General features: G+C 33.8%; 3 protein-coding genes across 5 annotated transcripts; 1 reads left to right on the forward strand and 2 right to left on the reverse strand.

Moving 5' to 3' along the window:
• Positions 1–896: 896 nt before the first annotated feature.
• On the reverse strand, positions 897–4,188 carry LOC124942201 (protein TIC 20-I, chloroplastic-like). Its single transcript, XM_047482661.1, has 3 exons — positions 3,998–4,188; positions 2,648–2,846; positions 897–1,707 (listed from the first exon to the last, which is right to left on the reverse strand). The coding sequence occupies exons 2-3, from the start codon at positions 2,820–2,822 to the stop codon at positions 1,061–1,063; spliced, it is 822 nt and encodes a 273-aa protein (XP_047338617.1). The 5' UTR covers positions 2,823–2,846; positions 3,998–4,188; the 3' UTR covers positions 897–1,060.
• Positions 4,189–5,864: 1,676 nt separating this feature from the next.
• Positions 5,865–8,106, reverse strand: LOC124942301 (protein FAR1-RELATED SEQUENCE 5-like). 3 transcript variants are annotated; one of them, XM_047482775.1, is made up of 5 exons: positions 7,976–8,106; positions 7,838–7,891; positions 7,313–7,735; positions 6,216–6,410; positions 5,865–6,088 (listed from the first exon to the last, which is right to left on the reverse strand). In XM_047482775.1, exons 3-5 carry the CDS (start codon positions 7,730–7,732, stop codon positions 6,080–6,082), a joined length of 624 nt encoding a protein of 207 aa, XP_047338731.1. In that variant the 5' UTR covers positions 7,733–7,735; positions 7,838–7,891; positions 7,976–8,106; the 3' UTR covers positions 5,865–6,079. The 3 variants fall into 3 exon arrangements, with proteins under 3 accessions (XP_047338731.1, XP_047338732.1, XP_047338730.1); XM_047482776.1 differs by having other exon boundaries at positions 8,018–8,034; XM_047482774.1 differs by lacking the exon at positions 7,838–7,891 and having other exon boundaries at positions 7,976–8,011.
• Positions 8,107–17,930: 9,824 nt separating this feature from the next.
• LOC124943426 (flowering time control protein FPA-like) lies at positions 17,931–20,208 on the forward strand. Its single transcript, XM_047483931.1, has 4 exons — positions 17,931–18,002; positions 18,430–18,995; positions 19,164–19,674; positions 19,891–20,208. The coding sequence occupies exons 1-4, from the start codon at positions 17,931–17,933 to the stop codon at positions 20,206–20,208; spliced, it is 1,467 nt and encodes a 488-aa protein (XP_047339887.1).
• Positions 20,209–23,864: the final 3,656 nt, after the last annotated feature.

Raw genomic sequence — 23,864 nt, forward strand, 5'->3', positions numbered from 1 at the left:
GACAGTATTACATTTCAATTATAAATAATTGAATTATGATCTAAACTTTTGTAAAGAATGATAAATTTGTACTTTTGTAAAAAAAACTGATTTTAGGTTGAAATTTGAATAAAAAATAGAATAGTATTACTTTAACTAACAACCTCATGTGATCTTTTATTGCTAGAAAATTTGTTTGACATAATTTTTAAAAAAAGAAAACAATTTATTTAGATATTCTTACTAATAAAACTTAACATTGAAAATTATAAAATTTTAAATAAGAATATTTTATAGTTTAAATAATTAATACTTTAAAAAGAGAAAATCAAACCTTACCTAAAACCGCTAACCTTAAGGTTTATTTTAAAATAATATTAATTATATATAATTAATTTTAAAAAAACAATAATAAACAAACAAAATAAAATAAAAAATCACAATTACACGTATCTATTTGTTTAAATAAATAATTGTTTTTGAATTTATTTATATAAATTACCTCTATTTCTTTAAATCATATAAAATTAAAAATCTTAAAATTTTAACTAATGTAAGAATTTACCCATCTTTAATATTCTTTAAGCTTTAAATGTCCATTCATAAAATTGGACATTCATAAAATTTTAAGAATAATCTCATACTTTAACAAATTTGAAACTTTCCAAATAAACGTTTATTCAGTTTAATTTTCTAACATTAAGAAAATACCAAAAGATTTGTTTCTAATAACATGTTCTAAGATAAGTTTGGTTCAAAATTCTGCTGCAAACCTGAAGCCAAACTTTATGCACAAATTTAGTTTGCTCTCCAAATGAGCAAAAGTTCATCTGATTTAACACATTTTATTTGTCAAAATAACAATGATATATAAAAATAATTTAGATCATGAAAGCTAAAAAAATCTTTGTACAAAATGAAACCAAAAATCACATTATACATATAATATGATCATGATCACCTCCAATTTTAAAAGGGGGTAAGAGATTGTGTACAAAATATCAAATTCTAAATAGTCTCAAAGAAAACAATTCATTGGATAATCCATACAAGGCAAAGTACAATTACATATAGTAAAATCTTAGTCATATGGTATTTGAATATAAGCAGCATCGCAAACAAAAGGAATATCAGCATACATACCAGCCAGCGCACACCTTATGGCTTCCAAAACCGTAAATAGGTAAGCAAATGCAATGGCAGTCCAAAGATGCATACCAACTTTACCCCAATAAACAGCCAACGGCATCCAACGACTAACAGTTCCTATAACCTGCAAGGAAATCTCCAACAACATCCCCATCACAACATGAAACCGAAAAAAGTGAGGCCATTCCTTTTTCCTTACGATACCAAGATATGCCACAAAGAAATACGCCATTAAGAACCAGCTAGGAAGTCTCCCAATGGCTTCAAGAAACGGGTATGTTAAGAATTCAAAGTTCTCCAAGAATGGATGGAGATGATATGCTGTTTCAGCGTACATCCATGTTTCATGTAAAGGCATTAAATATGGAAGGCAAGCTAAAGTTCTCCACCACCATTTTGGCTTTGTGGTCATTGCTGGATATCGGAAGCTGTATGGGACATCTTTCGAAGAAGCTCTTGGAGGCTGAAATGAACTTACTTTCCTTTTCTTCGGTAAGATGGGGACTGTTTGGATAAAGCTACCATAACTGCCACATAAAAGTGGTGTAGATGCTGCACCGAGATTTGAGATTTTCTTTCCTGACAATAATCAGGAATGTTTTAAGTCCAGCTAGTTCTGAAAAAAAATAAAAGGAAGCAAGTTTTGCTTTCTGAACTTCAAGAAATGGCAGCAATTACTTCAAGTTGTTTTGGCTAGCTCTGTTAATGTCTTGAGGCACTTTATGAAGAAGATTTAAGATTTAAAGAGAGATAAAAACTGTGTAGAAGCGATTTAAAAATATAACAGAGTTACCCAATAAATGACGACGATAAGTAATTTGAGTATTTTTATAAGTAGATGAAACTAAACGAGCCCGACACTAGTTAAGGAACAAAAATAGTCTTTTGTGCAAGTTCAGGAAACAAAATGAACTTCTATATCAAGTTAATCTATCCAGTCCTAGTTGTGTTCTAAGTTATCTAGAGTTCATTATTTGAAATAAACAAGGCCAGATTTGCATTGCGACAATCAATTATCACAACAATTGGAAAGAGAATCATCTCAATAAACATTTTGCAAGAGGCATAATACCGGTATCAATTAGCAATTCAATAAGAAACGTTAAGATCACGTGTTCAAAACTCGATATACACACTATTTAATGATTCTTAATAGTATCAGGTATCTCCTTGGCGAAAACTCTTTTAATTCAAACTTTAGCATTTAAAAAAAAGTATATAAAACATGTACAACTATACAAGATGAAAGTCTTTTATGTATAATAAATTTGGAACAAAGGGAATATATGATTTTTTTTTCCTTTAGCGATTATAGTAAATAAAGTACAAATGTATGATCAAGGAGTTAGGTTTGTTTTGAGAACCAAAGAATTAGCTTCTATAATATCCAAGCTAGCTATTAATTTTGTCTCAAGTAATATCAAATCTAATGGAACTAAAGTAAAAATGTTTAACGGATTAAGATGGACCAACTTTTTCTTTTCCATGAAGCAACATAACAACAGAAGTTTCATCATACCTTCTGATGGACAATGCCTTGGCTTCAGATGAGATCCAAAACAGCTTCTAGTTCCCAAAGGCAAGAGTTTGGAAGGCAACCAAGCACTGTTTGTAGATCGAAACTGATACAACTTCGGATTAGGCCTCTGGTTTAGAAAGGATGTCCCGGACATCAAGGAGCATCCACTTAACATATTTGCACACCTAAAGAGAAATCCCTATAGGATCATAGTTATAAAAACATCATTACAAAACAAAACATATTAGCGATACTTTCAAGAATTAGAGCAATAGCAAATTCATGACCAAATTTCTGCACGATTTGCTTCCAAATGTTAATTGCTACATATATAAGGACATCAATGTTCAATTGACCCTAAAATCATTACAGATCATACTAAACATGTTTATTTACATATAGTTTACACCTGGAAATTGAAATCATAGAGATCATCATGTTAACAGCCTAACAAAAGTAACAAATCTTTTATTTCCGTGGAGTAGATCTCCAAAATAAGAGATCATAAGGGAAAACATGTTTGGAAAAGTCAAATAGTATTCTATCTTGTGGCCTGCACATACTTCACGAATTTACATTAGAGGAACATTTTTAACCATGTAAATGTATGTCAGCATATTTTTTCCATCACACAATTTGCTTATAGAGTATCCACCAGGAGGGAAAACTTGTGGTGTCTCGATCTGTGATCGTCACTAGAATCAGCAAGAAACTTAGGGAGAGCATGAGGAAAAAGCAGAAGATAAAAGATTAAGACTGAATCAGACAAAGCTCCTTTCATTCAATAGATTTGGCTTTACCCAATTGCAGTTTACTTTCTAATAGGACTTGGGTGAGTTATATAGCTTTCAACCCCCTGTAACCAACTGATTCTAGGTACTCTACATATTGGTCTATTATATCTACAATGTACCCTCATATATGGGTGGGTCGTTCCATAGAATGATTATATTCTAAACCATATCCATCATCAAAACATATTTCCAGTTACAATGCTGTTCAAAGGAGAAGTGCAGTTTTGAAAACCAATCCCATTAAAGGACTTTCCAGTTGAAAAATAAACATCACACAAATGAAACCTGAATAGACAGCTGAACAAAAACCAAAAGTTACAATAGTAGATCTAATATAAACAACTTTTAGAAGGCCTCATCCAAAATAGCTTAAGATTCGGTTGAAACCCAAATGAATAACTCATCCAGATATCAAAATAAAAAATTGAAAGACAGACAGAGATGCAGATCTACGAGACATCGTGAATGATAAGAAAATGTAAATATAGATGTTGCGCGCGACCGGCAGTTATGAAACTTAGAATGGGTAATGAAGATATGTAAGAAATGAACATACTGTTTGAATCAAATTTTCTTCTCTGACATGTTGTTTCACTTTCTCTCCTTCGTCACAGAGACAATTTTATGTGCAGACTCACCGAACTGAAGCTACGAAGTTGCGGGATAAATCGACTCCCAATCGACCAGGCTATGGAGGTAGGAGGAGAAGAGATAGAACTAGGTTAGGATTTTTGGAGAAAAGATAGAATTATGACTGTTCAACAATTGAGCCTTGTTTGTTTGATAAATTAATTAGATATCCAAATATCATAATTATTTATTATATATGGTAAGTTATAAAAAAATAATAATATTATATTCTCTCATTATTAATTATATTATATATAATTTAATCATATAAAAGTATATATTATTTTATAAATAATTTTTATATTATTTAAATATATAAATATAAATATTTTTATTTATAAATAATAATATTATATAATTTTATTTATAAATCACACTTAACTTAACTTATAAATTAATAATAATCGTTCATTTCTTTTTTCTAATATATATATATATATATATATATATATATATATATAATAAGAAATAAAATAAAAAATAAATTAATTAAAAAAGAATGAAATATTCAATGAGCTTATGTAACTTCTATTTACACCAATTAAACGTTATAATTCAAAAAAAATTAGGCACTATTTATTTTTCTATTGAGGAGTAATAGGGGAGAAAATTTGGGAGAGAAAATATGGGAGAGTGTGTCAACACATTACTATTAATGTTGAAAAATGATAAAGGGTGAGAAGAACTGAGAGAGAAAAATTGTTATTTTTTCAAAATCAAATTGTGTCGCATCATTCATTCTTTCAAAATCCATCCCTTAATCATTTCTCCTTTTTTTTATTTGACAACATATTTTTATTTCTTCTTTCCTAGACTCAATTCTTTCGTGGTGGGTAAAAAGTATAATGACTCTAAAATTTCATTTTCAAAAAAAAAAAAAAAAAAAAAAAAAAAAAAAAAAAAAAATTAAAACTTAAATTTATCATATGCATGTGATTTATCATAAAGAAAATAAACTTACACCTTTCTACTGAAATCATCAAAAAAAAAAAAAAATTTACTCAATGTTGTTTACCCACTAGGCAGTGAGTAGATTTTTCCTCAGGAGTGCAAATAGTTGGCCGTCCATTCACCATATCTTTAGCTTGCATATTGAAGATTTTTGAAGTTTATATGCCCAAGTCTACTATGTCACATCAGTCTTCTGACTTCAATAAAGGCTTTAAGACAAGATTCTATTTGAATTTCTTTATCCTCCATATTAATTCTAGTTCATTTAGTTTAAACAATATGTTTTCACTCAAAATAAATTTTACTTTCATCATTTCCAACTAGAACAATCAAGCCTTCTTTTGTTGAAGTTGTCCCATGCTCAACAAATTACATCTTAGTTCTGAAGCATAATATACATCAACTATAAATTGTCTTATGCCATCAATCTTTAGTTAGATAATTTCTTTGCCCTTAATTGCAACTCTCAAATTGTTTCCAACTCAACAAAATGCTCAAAGTTAGTGTCCAATTGTAAGAACCACCTAAAATTTTCACACATGTGATTTGAACAACTTGAATCTAAATTTAAAAAATACTAGTTTATCAATTTTAAATTGAAAACTACATGCAAATTCAAAACAACATAAAACTAATTAAACATGAGTGAAATATCAACAACAATATCCTCAAACAAAAGCTTAAGCTTGTGATATTTAAGAATGCAAAGACAATCATGATGATCCAAATGTCATTCATTTTCCAATAATGTTCAAAAGTAAAAATAATAAAATCTAAAGTACATAAATATACATATATAAAATAACAAGAGTTGTTCCTAAAAAATTGTCACGGATTTTGGGTTATCTGCATTTGAACTATGTTAAAATAATTATAAGTTTTAAATAAATTTAATTCAAATAACATTTAATCAAGTTGTGTTATCCAACACCACATTAACTACTATATATTTACTCCAACTACTACATTTTCTACAGACATTTAACAAGTAATCTTTTCCCAAGGCTTCATTTCATTTGTCTCTTGACAAGGCTTTTCAACACAAGACGGATTTCCATTAGATTTCCTGCATTTATTTATGCGAATAATCAGATACCAAGAAGATTCATCAATGACAGTTAAATTCTCAATACCTGACATTAATTCAAATGAATGTAGTCAATTAGAGTAAATGTATAGAGAACAACAATCACCTTGGGTAGCGATTTTCTTTTAGCTTCAAGTTCGGTGAGATTCTTAAGAACAAGATGAATTCGTTTAGATAAATGTCCATTCTGGTTTTCGACATCATTCACAAGAGAAAGTAATTGATCTCGGTATGCTGCACTTAACTTCTTCTTGGCTCGTAGTTCTGTTGTTAGCTCTTGAATTTTTCTATCCTTCCAATCCTACCGCCAAAATTCACAAGTATCAATTATTGGATAGATACCATAAGTGCAAACGTTATTGATTAATATACATAAATATCTTCTCATCTAGAACATGTGATGAGAAAGAAAGGACAACAAAGTATCTATCTATAAGAACAATCACTCATTTGAGAACACTTTGTAACAAAATTTCCAGATCCAAATAAAGTTGAAAAACCACCAATGAATTTCAGGATGCAAATTCAGATACTGCTTACTGAGATACACACAAAATTGTGCAACTTTAGACACCTCTTGTGGATGATCTAACCGTTCCATTACCATGAAATTTGAACAATTTGTAGACTTTTTAGAACCTATCTAGATCTAGGCTGGATTTCAGGATGCAGATACATTTGGTATGAGATACACTGAAATCACGCACCATTTAAATGCCTCATGTTCACAATCCAACCGTCAGATTACCATGAAGTTTGCACAGTTTATAGAGTTTGTAGATATCTCCTAGTCGTTTTTTTTAGCCCTCGTTGAGCCCAATTGGACATGCCTACACATTATTTTAGGCATATTTGAATCTGCGTTGGACTAAGTTATGATACATTTTGTTTCCAAACAATATCTCAACTGGATCTAGATCCGCCAAACCCATATGAGAAAACTAGATGAAATGGTGTTTCCAAATCAACCATAGATGGAAACCTAGGGTTTTGAGATTGCACATCTAAAATATTAATAAATAGATGAACTAACTAGCTGGGTTACAAGACTTCTTGTGATTTTTCATTTGAAACCCTAATATATAAACCGCATAAGTATGTTCCAAGCTATTAACATTTGCTTAAATCCGAGGTGAAATTAAGAAACTATAGACAATATTATAACTGTAAGAATAAAAAATAGAAAAATTTCAAGAATCTTACAGGAGGTGGACATCCTGAAGGCAAAGAAGCAACCAAGGAATGGTTGTGTTCCTTCACAAATCTTGCAACCACCCATCTCCCAGGCTTTTCTCTCTTGATTAGAATCATAGCCGTACAAAGATCTCTCTTGTGATCGCGTTGATGTTTTGCTGCAACTTTATCTGAATTTTGATTATCAGAAGGAGAAGGAGGACGAGGAGGAGACATTCGGCATCCAAGTCCACGAGAAATAAGCGATCCATCGCGTTCTGATTTGCGCGACGAAAGAACGCGGGTTGTAAAGCCCATACGCATGGCGTATACATTATAAAACGCTCTAGCTACTTCTTCTGATTCGAATACCATCCCTACTTGTGCTTCTTCTATGCAATTTGTTTCAGATGAATCTGCCTCTTCTGTTCTTCCAGTTTCATTATCCATCTTCTGTGTTTATGCAGGAAGCAAGAGAATAAACGATAAGAAATAAGATAAAAAGAAGTGAGTTGAGATGAAACCAAATCCAGAGTGAACATTCCACATAAAAACCTGTCTTTTACGAGCCCTCAGCCAATTAAAGGTTCAACATATCGAATTCTAGGGCTGTAGAGAAAGTCGAGCTCAAATGACAACCAATTGCAGACGCGCATGTACAAACAAACACACATGAAGGTAGTGAGAACTTACTGCAACATACAGAAGATACATATACAAAGAGTGCAAGGAGACCTCGATCGCGCGTTCAATTTCTGAGTTTGAGCCCTTTGAACTTTGAAATTTTGTTGTTTTTCCTCTCTCAAGAATGAACTAGTACAACTTTCATTTGGCCTGAATTTGTCTTCTTTAGAATAGTAAGAATATTTACACATTTTCCTATGGATATAAAAGAATATCTAAATGCATTAATATAAATAAAAGTACTCAATAATTTTTGTTTGTTTGGCAGCAAAGCCTTCCGATGTTTGGATTCGAGCTTGTTAGACAATAAATTCTGTATCTGGTTAAATGGTTAACTGCGTTTGCGGACTATGTGCTTAACCTGTGATCATATTTTTTAAATTACCAAAGTAGCCCAGTGGTAATAGCCAGCTAAAGAGATAAAAAAAAATCAGTTTGAAGCGTTTTGAGTTTAAACGAAGATCATAATTGTGGGGTGTCTAGTTCTTCTTTAATTCCCCATAAAAAAGAGAACAGAGTATATAAATATATATTATAAACAGTAATAGGAAAATAAGATCGCAAATGGGATCCTCTATTACGGATCCGTACCTGCTACCTTCACATGGAGGGGCAAAACGATAATTTTTTAATTAATATCGTTTTGCCCTTCCCTGTGAATGAAACATGGATATATTTCGTAACAGTGAATTGATTTGAGAAAATGGTGGTGAATAGAGTTGTTTAAGAAAGGATAATCTATGAAATCAAAGACTTTGTTCAATAAATAACCTTTTTATATAAAAAAAATAATTGGGTGATAGAAGGGGGAAATTTGAGCAAATGACCCTAATAACAGGGTGAAATGCGTTTGGTGAGAGTGGATAATTTAAATAGCGCTGGTGACCTCCTTTTTTTTTCTAACGAAAATGCCCTTATTGCGTCATGCATCCTCCAGTTGCGTGACGCACCCGAGTGCATTGTGAAAAATCCACAATGCCCTTGCTATATAATTAAAAAAATTCCAGTTCTTTCATTTCTTTTCATTTCTTTCTTTCTTGTTCTCTTTCTTTACTTCCCATTCTTCTCTTTCTCTCTAAAAAGACGACCCCCGACGACGATCCCCGACGAAGACGGCGGAATCCCAACGAAGGAGATGTCCGCTGCTACTGGCATTCTTCCTCTTTCCTTTATTTCTCTCTTTCAACGCATTGTTTGTTAGGGTTTAGTGTTTAGGGATTGAGTAGGTGAATGCCACCGTTGCTGGGAAATCCGAGTGCGTCACGCAGTTGCGTAATGCAGTTGCGTAACACAGTTGCATGACGCATCTGTGTAACGCATCCCAGACCATTTATAGTTATTACTTGCATTTCATTGTTACGGTGTCTCTCGATTGATAGTATCATTTTTTCAATTGCAGCTGAAGTATTTGCTGACGTATTTGTTGTGTACAATGGAGAGTGGAAAATTGCAGCCGATGGTACTAGGTCTTTCTCTGCAAAATCATGCAAAACTATGGATATACCCCAATGTACTACATTTGCTGAATTAGTTGATATAATCTATGAGACGATTAACGTGCAAAAGTCTACATATGATTTAGTGATTAAAGTCATGTATGATCCTTCTGCAAAACTTCCCCCTATTGTTATTGAGGGAGATAAAGATGTGGGCATCTATTTATCACAGTTGATTTCGGGTCAAAGTTTGTCACATTCGTCACCACTTTGTGTCTCATTAGTAGAGAAGTACCCAAGTCAAGATAGTACACTACCATTACTTACTAAAAAAACTATATCTGACGTTGTTTCTCGAGTTGTTTCTTAATAGATTTTATTTGGAAGTGAAAATGAAGGAGGAGGAGAAGAAGATGAACGGGCTCATCATTAACTGATTAATTATGAACGGGTTATTGAATTTAATTATGAACGGGTTAGTGACTTCCAAGCTACTACTAGTCCTGCACCAGCAATTGCACGCACGCCGCACCGATCATCAATACCTACACCATCTAGTGCAAGAGCGTCAATGGGTACACCATCTAGTGCAATAGCGTCAATGAGTACACCATCTAGTGCAAGAGCGTCAATGGGTACACCATCTAGTGCAAGAGCGTCAATGGGTATATCATCTAGTGCAAGACCATCAATGGATACACCATCGACAGACCCGACAGACGTATCACCGACAGACGTATCACCAACAAACCCTTCATTTGTATTGGCATTAACTAGTGAAACCGTATTGGGAGTTGGTATGTTATTTGATACTAAAAAAGAACTTCAACTAACGCTATATAAATATGCGATGACTTATCATTTTGAATTCAAAGTGAAAAAGTCTCGAAAACATCTTTGGTATGTGAAATGTATGGATGAGACATGCAAGTGGAGCTTACGTGCTGTGAAAGGTAAGTTTTCCGAGATGTTTGAGATTCAGAAATTCAATCGATAACACTCATGCTCAGTTTTGTCGAGGCCGGAGAAAAAAATGCAAACACCGGCATGGGTTATTGGGCAGTGCATGAAGGGTAAGTACATGGACCATCACCATAACCACCTGCCTAAGAAAATAATTGAAGACATGCAGTCAGCTTATGGGATGTTTTTGACTTATAATAAGACTTGGAGGGCAAGGGAAACGGTTTAAATGGCAGTGCGAGGAACGGTAGAGGATTCCTATGGAAAATTGCTTTCATACCTATACATGTTGGAGAAGAATAATCCGGGTACCATAACAGATATCCAGACAAACGAGCTCGGCCACTTCAAGTATATGTTCATGTCTCTAGGCTTCTCAATTAGGGGTTTCAAAGTCTTTTGTCGTCCTGTATTGTGTGTTGATGCCAGTTTTCTCAAGCATAAGGTGGGAGGTCAATATTGGTGGCTGTTGCATTGGATGCCAATGAGCAACTGTATCCTGTTGCATTCGGCGTTGTTGATTCAGAGAATAATAACTCGTGGACTTATTTTATGCAAAAACTTAGAGAAGCAATTGGATTAGTTGATGATCTCGTCTTCGTTTCCGATAGACACCCAAGCATCGCCAATGCTTTGTGTGCTGTTTTTCCAGAAGCAGACCACAATGCGTGCACATATCACATAAAGATGAATATTATGGCCAAATTCAAAACTGATAATTGTCATGTGGAGTTTGATTTGGCTTCTCGTGCGTACACTATCCCCCACTTTAATCGGTTTTTTGACAAGATCAGGGTTACAGATCATAAGATTGCTGCCTATTTGGAAGAAATTGGGTTTCAAAGATGGAGTAGAGCATATTTCCCCGGTAAGCGATACAATCAACTCACAAGCAATTATGCAGAGAGTTTGAATAGCCAGTGCAGGGAAACCAGAAAGTATCCAATTTTAGCAATGACTGATTCTTTAAGAACAACATTACAAGTATGGTTTAATGATAGAAGAGAAAAAGCGTCAAACCACCAAGAATTTTTTATCTCCAACATATGAAAAGTTATTATGTGATGGTTTGAGAAGGCTAGATTCTATACTGTATCATCCCTTAACCGATTCGAGTTATATGTGCATGACAATGAGGCACATTTTAAAGTCAATTTGAAGGACAAGGACTGCACTTGTAGGGTATTTGAAGTCTCCGGTCTTCCTTGTACACATGCACTGGCTGTTGCCCGTCACAGGAATGTGGTTCCTTATGACTTATGCTCAAGGTATTTAATCGTTTTGAACCTATTTATTTAACCTATTTTTAATCGTTTTATTTTCCTTCTCATAGGTATTATACAACTGTATCTTAGTTGAATGCATATGCGGAGACATGTTATCCGGTTGGTGATGAAGAAAATTGGGATCTTCCCGATATTATCAAACAACGCGTGTGTCTAAAACCACCCGCGAAGGTTAAGAAAGGTCGGCCACAAACTAAACGTAGGACATCCTAAGGTGAGGTCTGTAAGGTCCCGAGACGATGCAGTTCATGTGCAGGTCTAGGACACAATAGAGCAACATACAAAGTAGTGATTCCTGCACCATCTACTACAAGAGCAAGAGCATCATCTCAGCAGCATGAGCCATCATCATCTCAGCAGCATGAGCCATCATCATCTCAGCAGCATGAGCCATCATCATATCAACTGTACGAGCCATCATCTCAACTATACGAGCCATCATCTCAATCGTACGAGCCATTAGCTTAGAATGAACTTGTTAGTGTTAATGTTGTTTCTGGATATCAATGTTGTTTTTGTAGACTTATTACCAAGTCAAGTGTTGTGGTGTTAATGCTGTTTTTGTAGACTTATTACCAAGTATAGTGTATCAAGGATATCAATGTTGTTTTTGTAGACTTATTACCAAGTATAGTGTATCAAGGATATCAATGTTTTTGTAGACTTATTACCAAGTCAAGTGTTGTGGTGTCAATGTTGTTTTTGTAATACAGGGTGCATTTTCAGATAATACAGGGTGCATTTTCAGATAATTTTGCCTACTTCCATTTTCTGGTGTTTGCATTCAGTCTTTGTAATACAGGGTGCATTCAGTCTTTCGGGTGTTAGCTGGCTGATGGAATCTCCAAAGCAACTGTTAAAGGTTTTAACTGCATGACGCAGCCTGCGTGACGCAACTGCTTGATGCATGACGCAACCTACATGACGCAACTTCAACGCAAATGCCTAACAACTTATTACATTAGTGCAAAACCTAGAAACAATAACATATATAACATCAACAACGTTTGATATCATTACATCAACCATATTACAAAAGTTTGGGATTAACAATACAAAAATTTGATATCATTATGGTTTTACAAGTCCATGAAATAACCTGACCGCCCACTTTTCTCTCTAACCTTTCATCTCATGTGAGGTCACTTCTGCTAGATTCAGGTTTGTAGTCAAGTACTCTATATACATTAGTACAAAGACACCACAATCTCCACTCTTAATTGCTTTGGGGACTTCTAACTCTGGAAGTCTTGTGTATGGAAAAACGGAATCAGGGTTAAGTAGAGGAAATCTTCGTTTTTCTTCATCAGGCAATGCCTTGTCAAATATACACGGAATGATTTCGCACATCGGTTGCACAAATTAATCAAGATTAACATAACATCCAGGATCGTAGTCATATACGTCTACGCGCCATTGCTGTAGACGAAAAACACAAAGTATCTAGTGGACGTCTTTGATGTTCAAAGGAATATATATATATATATATATCATCGCATACTTTCCAACTGGTCATAAAGCTTTTTTCATTGACCTAGAAGTATTCTAAAAAGTTTTCAATGTCATACTCAATACGACTTTCCAGAAAATTTAGGTAACCAGCAGTGAACCTGGTGTGGAGCCATCAATCTGCAATTGTGAAATTATTCTTATATGTCTTTGGATATAGCCAAGATCTTCTTCTCAGAATGAAGCAGGCTGCATCGATTTCCTGTACGAGAGAAAAACATTCAAAATACAATCTGTAATTGTGAAATTATTCTAATACATGAATATTACTTACCTGATTTTGCAGCCAATTGAACCTTTTCAGCACTCGGCGAAATAAGTCCTTATCAACTAACGTAGTATGGAGCTCAATTTTTTGGCCGTCAGTTTTTGGATCTTTAAGCCATGTTTGCAATTCAGTCAGAAGTTGATCGTCATATTTTAGAAGGGGATTGACGGTGATAGGATCTTTTAACTTGGGCAGTTTTAGATTAGTGTCGGTGAACTCTGGATCATTCTTCGGCCTCCTATTCCTTCTCGTGACCAATACGATTTTCTTAGGAGGAGGAGGAGTATTGCATATTTTCAGTTCATCTTTGTCAATTTCCTTTATCTTCTTCCCCACCTTCTTCTGAACAGTCTTCTTTAACGACTGCTTTCTCTTCACTACCTTCTCCCCTTATTCTTTGTTTTCCACTTCTTCTTTCTTCTCCCATTCTTCTTTGTTCTCCACTTCTTCTTTGTTCTCCCTTCTTCTTTGTTCTCCACTTCTTCTTTTTTATCCACTTCTTCTTTCTTCTCCCCTTCTTCTTTCATCGGTTCAAACTTCTGCACTTCTTCCATTTTCTTCTCAATAGGATCCTCAACAAGGTTCTCAATCGGATCTTCAACAAGATTCTCAATCGGATCCTCAACAACGTTCTCAATCGGATCCTCAACAACGTTCTCATTCTCATTCACTGCCTCTTGAAGAATGTTCTCTATCGGCGGATCATTCTCATTCTCAATCTTCTTCTGCTCCAATTCAACACTGTCCTGCAAAATGACTCCAATATTAACCTCCTCTTCTTCATCACGAATGTCATTCAGACAAATGTCATTCTCCTTTTCCTCCTCCTGCTACAAAATTGAAAAGAATTTAGATTCAGGTCAAGCAAGATGCGTCAAGCTAGATGCGTCAAGCATCAACCAAACAAAACATTTTTTTCTTTCTAATATTGTAAAAAAATAGAAAGCTCAAAAGGTTGGAGAATTACCTGGTTGTTGACATGGTTGGCGAACTGGTTGCTTAGAATGAGAATCACCTTTTCAAACAGAATAAAATAGTTTTGTTGATTCAATTTGATGTCTCTTATGTCTCTCTTCATCTCTTCGACATCTTTTTTCATCTCTTCGACATTCTTATTTATCTCTTCGACATACTTCTTTATCTGAACAGGACATGTCGGTGCCGGTGCCGGTGATGATGGAGGTGTTGAAGTTGCGGATGGGGGACTAATGTGACGCAGGCTACGACGCTTGGTGGCTGCTTTGCTGGGGGGATATATCATCATATTCAACCTTCCTCTTCCTCTTGGAAGGTTGGACAATAATAGGTTCTTCATCTTGATCTTCATCTGATTCAACCTTTCTTTTTCTCCCCCATCAGTAACTCCCTCAAACAAATCATCGAATGAATTGTCAATTTGTTTAAAATCCTCCCCACTGTACAAACTCGTCTCTGTGGAGGACTCTTCCATCGTAGAAAACACAGAGCTATTAAAGGCAGATTGTACCTCCTGAAATGTGTTATTCCTTTTGGATTGATACAATATTATCCTTGGGCGAAAAGGGCCATCAACATTCTTCCTTGTGGCGAATCTAGGGACAAAGTTTTGAATAACCTTATAGCTCCACACTTGTAGTGCTAGTACAAACCCATAAACGTTATAAGCAAAAGAATTAGTAACTCCACTCCCTTTCCTGAACAGATATACGGACCTGTGGTGTTTCATGTCCTGGTCAAGACCTCTCATGGTGAATCTAAAGGACAACTTTCCCCATGGAAATCGGAGGAAATCTTCAACATCTTCAACCATATGGATGATTTTGACATTTAAAATCCGTTTTGGGTCATATGAGAAGAGGTACTGGTTAATCAAGTAGATCAACCCGATCTTCCATGTGTCTTCCTTATCGGTGCATTTCATAAAACAAGATTCCAACTCCTACATTCGAATTGTCGTATTCCTTTAGAAATATTTTATCAGCAAGGGTGGACAACCTCGACATTCATCTTTGTATTCAGGCAATCTGTCGAAGTTGAGGCCTGTAATCAATGCGTACTCTTTCATACCAAAAGTATATTCCTCCCAATTCAAGTTGAAAATCATCCTATTCAAATTGGCCTTAACCTTCCGAAACAACAACTGATGTAAAATTGTTCCTGAGAACAACAAGTCTGGGACTCCTTTCAATAAATACTGAAATGGGAATTTAGAGCCCTCTCCATAAGATCCAGCGCTTCAAACCTATCATATATTTTTTTAGGGCTAGGACAGATTTCAATGAAATCCTACCAGGAAAATTATAAACCGTGAAGTCTGCCATCTACAAAAGGGAAAACAAAAACAACAATGTTTGTGAAAACCTTTCACAACAAATATAAGCAAAAGGAGAAGCAAAGCAACCGTCAATAGCTAGAAACAACCGTCACCTGCGTGACGCATCCTGCGTGACGCAACTACGTGACGCAACTGCGTGACGCAACTGAGTGACGCAACTAAGTGATGCAACCGCAAGACGCAATCCTAAACATAAACCATGCATTAACCATTTGCAAACAAGAAGCAACCAACCCTAAACCCTAACATAAACAATGCATGAACCATTTCCAAGCAAGAAGCAACCCTAAACCCTAACATAAAAAATGCATGAACCATTTGCAAGAATGAAGCAACCCTAAACCCTAACATAAATCATGCATGAACCATTTGCAAGCAAGACGCAACCCTAAACCCTAACATAAACCAACATAACTAAAACTAACCTGATGAAGTAAATGAATGAACGAGAAGACGAAGACGAGTAGGAAGAGACGTCGAGGCAGGTGCGTCGTCGAGCCAGGTGCGAGAGAGAGAGAGAAAGAGCATGAATAGTCGTCGAGGCTTATTTGGGTTTTATAAAAATCCAAATAAATTTGACGCATCGTATCCTACTTGACGCATCCTACGTGACGCATCCTACGTGACGTATCATACGTGACGCATCCTACGTGACGCATCCTACGTGACGCATCCTACGTGACGCATCCAACCAACCCAACCTGCATTCAACGATTCAGGGCGAATCAATGACGTTCTGTAAAGGAAATCAACATAAACAATCATATGTATAGAAAATCAACACAAACAATCACATATAAACGAAATAAACACAAAATATAAACGAATATAGTGGAATGGTCAAATGAATTGTCAATTTGTTCAAAATCCTCCCCACTGTACAAACTCGTCTCCGTTGAAAGTTCTTCGCAGCTCTAAGCCATTGAATATAGTGGAATGGTCGACGATGCCTCTTCGATTGGTTATTCGGCGATGAAAAAGAAGAGAAAGTCTTCTCCGCCACCATTAGGGTTCACGGCGGAGAAGACCTGGATGAGAGAGAAAATGAATCAAAAATGAAAAAAATATATGACTTTATAGGGTTTTGGGTGCGTCACGCAACTGGAGTTACGTTACGCAAAGGTATAAATGTCATTAAAAAATGGGGATCACCGGCGCTATTTAAATTATCCCCCTCATCAAACGCAATTTGGCCTGTTATTAGGGTCATTTGCTCAAATTTCCCCGATAGAAGGTGGATTTTTGTGTGTTAAAAATACATAAATAGTTATAATATATAATGAAAAATAATAAATAATAATTTAAAATAAAAAGTATTTTAATATATTTGTTAATGAATTGAGTGAAGTAATGTATACCAAAAGAGTTATTGATGTGATGAGTTTTGATTTTGATTTTGCTTTTTCAATAACTCAAATTGTAAAAGCCCTAACCTTAAATCGAAAGTTGTGAAGGTTAATTGTTATGTTAGCCTCCATCATTTAAAAAGAATATATATATATATATATATATATATATATATATATATATATAATTTTTTTTATATATATTATTTGATATGAATGATTTGTTTATTAATTCCTAATTAGTTTGGAGAAATTTGAGAATTGAAAACTTGCATTGCAGAATAAGTTTTGAATATCTTTAACTTAATGTGGGTGGTTTGTTTGTTAATTCTAAAATAGGTGCATTCTTAATTTAGTGAAACTTACTTATTTGGTTGGAATAAGCCTTATTTTGATGTCTATAGTATATTGTATTTTTTCTACATTTTTTTTTAAAATTTATTTTTGAAATATAATTATAACATTAAATCACACCCTTCAAAAAAAACAAAAATAAGTCTTGGCCTACTAATTATTAATCAAGAATTTTTTTTTAACCTTTATAATTTAAATGGTTATTTAATATTTAACCCAATGCGGAGTTTCCTAAGAAATGAGAAAATGTGACCCTATACATTATATTAAGTTAACAATTCATTTGTTCTATTTGATTTTTCTCTACTCGGCTTCTAGCCGAGTTTTCTCCCAAAACCTAGTTCTCTTGTTTTTGAGATCTTTCCGGCTCATTTGCTCTCCTCTACATTTTAAAGCTTGTATCAAAGTGTTGACGGCTCGCAATTCCCTTTCATTTGTGTCTCGGGATTTCTATACAAAAAATTATTTACTTTTCGTTCTCCGCCGCAATGGACTCCACGAGATCTGATAAAACGGGAAAACATCCTATTTCGTCTTATCCAAGTTCTAGAAGGTCACAGGTAACTCTTAAACATATTTATTTGATATTACTTAGATTATACTTTATTATACAATCTAGTTCTAAATATATTGGACGACCTTGGTACTTAGTGTGGAAAATATTTAAATTCTATTTAAGTTGAGTATGAGAGTAACTTGTGAAGTGTGTATGAATAATGTAATAAATTGCAAGTTAGTTTTTTTTGTTTTTCTTATGGAAGTACAAAAATTAGTCCTTATTAGATTTACTTTCTTCAAATAATGCTGATCTTCCTATTTTAGGATTCCAAATTGTAGATATTAAAATGTTGTTAGATGATAGTTGAGGGCATAATATGTCTTAGTTTAATACAACATCTCACATTATACTTGAATTCTAGAATTACTTGATATATACCTGATTAGCATTTGTTTAATTTTAATTTTAATTGATCTTTGTATTTGTAGACTGAAGGATTTCCAAGCAGGGTACTGATGATCTGTTATCCTTCTTCAGTCATTATTGATGAACACAAATTACATGAACAAGTTATATTATTTGGGGAGATAGAGGGCATACAGAGTTTTCCATTGGAGAATTACTCCTTGGTTAAATTTAGGAGCATCGAAGAGGCGCGACGTGCTAGGAATGGATTATGTGGAAAACTTTTCAATAATCCTAAAATAATTATCATGTACTCAAATAATGATAACCTTCCTCTTCCTCTTCCTCCTCCTCTTATTACTACTCCTACTCCTACTTCTACTCCTACTCCTACTCCTACTCCTACTCCTACTCCTACTCCTTCAAGTTCAAATACTTCCAACAGGAGAAGATTGTCACTTGCATCTTCAGAACCAATCAGTTTGAAACGTCCAAATGGACATCAACATCAACATCGTATATTAGTGTATAGATCTAGAAAAACATCTGATTTTGATGGATCTATATGGCGTGGTGTTATTTCCAAAGGTGGTTCTCCAGTTTGTCATGCTCGTTGTGTCCCTTTTGGTAAAGGGATCTTATCTAATGTGTAAGTTTTCTTGATCAAGTTATAGTTGACAATCTTAGATTTATGTGTATTATTTTCAAATAATTCACTATCCCATAAAAATCCAAATAAATTTATTAGGCTTGTAAATATAAGTTTGTTGATGTATTCAATATTCAACTCTTGACATTTTTTTTTTTATCTTATCAGTCCGGAGGTGATAAACTGTTCAGAGAGAATTGGGCTTGAGAATTTGACAAAATACTATGTAAATGCTGTTGGGTCTGATGTGGTCTTCTTGTTACCAAATTCTGGTGAAGATTCTCAATCATACTCAAATTTTCTGCATTATCTGGGGGATAAAAACAGGGCTGGAATAGCCAAACTCAATGATAAAACTACGTTGTTTTTGGTACCACCGTCTGATTTTCTCACAAAAGTTTTAAACATGGTCGGTCCTAAACGATGTATCTATGGGGTGGTACTTAAGTTTCCTCAATTTTCTAAAACAATTCCACCCAATCAATATATCAACAATGGACATCAATTGTTCAATAGTGCAGAAAGCTCTAAAACTACATCCACTCCAATAGTAGGAGGGAATGTGCAAACTATCTCTAAGATTTCGCCACATACTCATCCTCCAATTTCTCTTCCAATCCCCCAACCACCTCCTTTCTTTCCCACTCCGATACCCGAGCAGCATCAAAGTTATTATCAGGCACCACCACCACCACCACCACCACCACCACCACCACCACCACCACCACCACCACCACCACCACCACCACCACCACATCCTTTCCAGGGTTTTCCTACTACTTCTTCGGGACAACCTATGGTTCATCATTCTCAAGATCATTTTATGCATCTGCCAGCCATAGTAAGGTCAATCTCTTATGAACCATCTACTACAAATTCCATAATACCTTTCCAGGGTGGACATCCTTCTCAAGTTGACCAGACTCAAAGATTTCATGGAATTCCTCATAATGAACACAAGGAATATGGTGTAGAAGAGGGGAAAAATGGACAATCTCTCCATCAAAAAACTAGAGATTCTGTTGCATTCTCCAATTCGGTTAATCAACCTCACAATGTTGTGTCATCATCTGCTGTAAATGTCACACCTGAGGTCCCAAATCAGGTTCAACCTTCACCCCGTGGGGTAAGTCAAGAGACCCTTCAGATTGCAACTAGGATACAACAACAAGAGTCGGGCACTCAAACTGGGCAAGTCCCTCCTAGTAACTGAAGAGATTCTCAAAAAAGTACATACTAACTCTTTCTTCCTTATTTTTATGACTCATTTCAAGTAATTTTGTGTTGTAGATATTAATCTTCTCATATGGATTTAATAATTGATAAAAATATATCATAATTATTATAGGCATCATTATTTATGTTAGAAATTTTAGGACCTCCTATTAGTTAATATTAGAGCATAAGGAGAAGGCTGAGCATTTGGGGAAGAAGTTGCGGGTTTGGGAGAAATGTGAAAAATCATTTTTAAAAGTCAAGTTTTAAGTGTTATTTTTATGAGTTTGAGTCTTTACACCTACACCATTTAAAAAAAAATTCATGCCGTGTAAAATTGTTTTCAAGTTCGAGAAAAAGGAAAGTAACTTGAAAATAGTATTGTTATGTTAATTGACGATTAAGTTGATAAATTTATTCCTGTCTATTTATCTACTTTATTGTCATAATATTTATTAAGATATTGATTTTGATATGATATATATCCGTGAAGTAATGTATAGATTTGAATGTTGTTATTCATATTCAAAATTTCTATACGGTGAATTTGAAATAATACATTTTGAACGATGTCAACTCTAAAATGAATGTAGGTGGCGTGATAAGAGCCTCGATATGCAAGAGCTTGCGAAATGAATGTGCGAATAACTTTAAAATCTGCTTAAAATTGGCACTGGAATCAATAGTGATCGGAAACACAAGTATGTCGTCAAAACTTTTTAGACTATTATCTTTTTTCTCATCTTTATTTATAGTGACATAAGGAACTGAGTTTATCTTTTAAGTACTTTTGAATGTTGTTATCACTTTTGAATGTTGTTATCGTTCTAGACATGAATGAACTATGTTTTTTAATTTAAACTATTTAATCTTTTTTTATTGTCATCTACTCACCCTGGGTTATTTTTATAGTAATTCTCAGTCTATCACTCTCTTTTTAATCTCATAAGTTTGTTCGATATCTAAAGTTTTTGCTGACTATGCTTTTTGCGAATATATATTTGGCGTTCATAAATTTCTTAGTGATACATTACATTTTTAGTGTTAATACTATCTAAATGTGAATTGATATAAAAAAAACTCATTTATACCAATTAAATAAAGGTTTGCAAGAATGTTATATTATATTAAAAAACTTATCTTTATTTACTTTGGGATTATTAAAATTACACTTTTTTTCTAACCTTTGAAGGTAAACTATATTTAATCAACTAACATATATCCCACATTTGCACGTTTAAAAATATAAACAAAATATAATTTATTTAAATTTATAAATTGGTTTTAATTAATAAAATTAAATTCAATCCAAATTTAATGTTTATTTATATTTTTAAATTGATGGAGTATATAAAATTTGAAAAATGCATTATTAAAATATCTTCCTGCCATATTTAAACATTCGACTATGCCTTTTGACATTTGCTCACCCTCTGTGGAGGAACTTTTAGATTTTCTCAGTAATGTTTGATTTACTCAACCCTCTTTGGATGAACCCTTATGTTTTTTCACAAATGTTTGTGTTACTCGAGTCGACATTCTCGCTTCCGTTTCATCTACAAATGTCGCGCACCCCTTTAGATTTTCTCAGTAATGTTTGATTTACTCAACCCTTCTTGGATGAACCCGCGCACCCACATATAATAATTACTTTTAGAGGGATTCAAACAAATGTTCGCGCACCCCTTTAGATTTTCTCAGTAATGTTTGATTTACTCAACCCTTCTTGGATGAACCCGCGCACCCACATATAATAATTACTTTTAGAGGGATTCGAACTCTAGTCTTAAATATGAAATATTAACACTTAAACCGTTAAACCATTTATGATTATTGAAATAATTTTATAATTTTGTGTATGTATATGTATTTTATAAGTTACATTTTGAATAAATATCTATATTTTATAAAACTTTTCATACTAATGCAAAAATATAATAAAAGTAATTATATCTCCTATCCTAAAATTAAATAAAAATATTTTCGTTAATAATGATATTATATATATATATATATATTTTTATATATAATAAAATTAGTTAAATTTCTTAACTTAATTTTATTTATTAAGTCTAAGACACAATAGTACATATTTTAAAATTATTGTCATTTTTTGTTGTTAAATTTATTTTGTTTTTTTATGTTTTTCTTGTGCATCCCAACATTCCTAATATTCGATACATATAACATTTTTAACTCTTATTTTTAACCGTTTCAAATTTATGGATGGGTCAATTCACGATTCAACCCAAATATTCATTTACTCTCACATATATATATCCAAATTAACCATAACTCTTGACCCGACAAATTCAAATTAAGTATTATATATATATATATTATATTGTTATGAATGTCGCGCGTTCATCAAATAATGTGTAGAATTTAAAATATAAAGTCCTATTAGCTTAGTTGGTTAAAAAGTTGTACTTGTTTTTGTTAGCTTGCAAGTTAGAAACATACATATAACATTTATAATTTTATTTTTAACCGTTTCAAGTTTATGAGTGGGTCAACCTACGATCCGACCCAAGTATTTATTTACTCTCACATATATATCCAAATTAACCACAGCTCTCGACCCGACAAATTCAAATTAAACATTATTATATATATATATATATAGAGAGAGAGACTATATTGTTATGAATGTCGCAGGTTCATCAAATTTTGTGTAGAATTTAAAATATAAAGTCTTATTAACTTAGTTATTTAAAGAGTTGTACTTGTTTTGTTAGGTTGCAAATCTGAAACATACATATGTTAAAATAATGGGTTAATATTGTATAGTATTTATATATTTAGGGTGTTATGTATTAAGGCCCATATATATATATATATTAAGGCCTATATACATTAGGTTTTAAGCCTCTTATCTCTATATATAATCTCCATCTATTGGAGATGCTGTAATAATGGAAAACCCTATTATTAAATCCTTTCATTCGTAACATGGTATCAGAGCTATGGAATTAGGGTTATGGTTTCTTTTCCGTTTTCCCCTTCATCTCTAATTACTATTGGGTTTGTTCTTGAGGATTGCTTGCATTTATTCGCCATGTCAGAAGAAGGTAAACCTAGTTCCAAAGATAGTGACGGTGGTGCTAGTTAGGGATATCATTTAAACTCGTCCCTTGTTCTTAGTCTCGTGAAATTAGATGGGCCGAACTATCTTACATGGTCGCAAGCTTGTTTACTTTCGATTCAAGCGAATAGAATGCATAAATTCATTAACGGGAAGTCTAAAAAACCCAAGGATGATGATCCGAGATTGGATGATTGGGAATCGGACAATGCCATGGTGAAAACGTGGCTCTTTAATTCTATGGAACTAAATATTCGGAAGAGCTATATATTTCTTGCCACTACTCAAGAAATTTGGAGCTTGATAGATAAGACGTACTCCCATTCTGGAAATTATTCGAAGGTTTATGAGATTTGAAAGAGAGTTCGGGAGACAGTATAGGGTAACTTGACACTAGCAGAGTACTACTCTAAGTTGACTGGGTTATGGACGGAGCTAGATTATTATCGCATCTTTAGAGCAGAATGTACGAAAGATGTAGAAGCCTATCAAAGGATTGTAGAAGAAGATTGTCTGATTGACTTCCTAGCTGGGCTAGATATCTACTATGATCCCAATAAGGCAAAATT

Source organism: Impatiens glandulifera, chromosome 6, assembly GCF_907164915.1.
Source record: "Impatiens glandulifera chromosome 6, dImpGla2.1, whole genome shotgun sequence".
NCBI lineage: Eukaryota > Viridiplantae > Streptophyta > Magnoliopsida > Ericales > Balsaminaceae > Impatiens > Impatiens glandulifera.

Bases quoted from the DNA above. Each gene is read 5' to 3' on its own strand.
- LOC124942301 (XM_047482774.1), bottom strand. From the start codon at position 7,996: ATGTATCTTCTGTATGTTGCA. The intron at 7,736-7,975 runs GTAAGTTCTCAC...GCATAAACACAG, and splicing joins TGTATCTTCTGTATGTTGCA to AAGATGGATAATGAAACTGG. The intron at 6,411-7,312 runs GTAAGATTCTTG...TTTTGGCGGTAG, and splicing joins CTTCAGGATGTCCACCTCCT to GATTGGAAGGATAGAAAAAT.
- LOC124943426 (XM_047483931.1), top strand. From the start codon at position 17,931: ATGGACTCCACGAGATCTGATAAAACGGGAAAACATCCTATTTCGTCT. The intron at 18,003-18,429 runs GTAACTCTTAAA...TTGTATTTGTAG, and splicing joins CAAGTTCTAGAAGGTCACAG to ACTGAAGGATTTCCAAGCAG. The intron at 19,675-19,890 runs GCACCACCACCA...ATACCTTTCCAG, and splicing joins AGCATCAAAGTTATTATCAG to GGTGGACATCCTTCTCAAGT.
- LOC124942201 (XM_047482661.1), bottom strand. From the start codon at position 2,822: ATGTTAAGTGGATGCTCCTTGATGTCCGGGACATCCTTTCTAAACCAG. The intron at 1,708-2,647 runs GTATGATGAAAC...GATTATTGTCAG, and splicing joins AAGGCATTGTCCATCAGAAG to GAAAGAAAATCTCAAATCTC.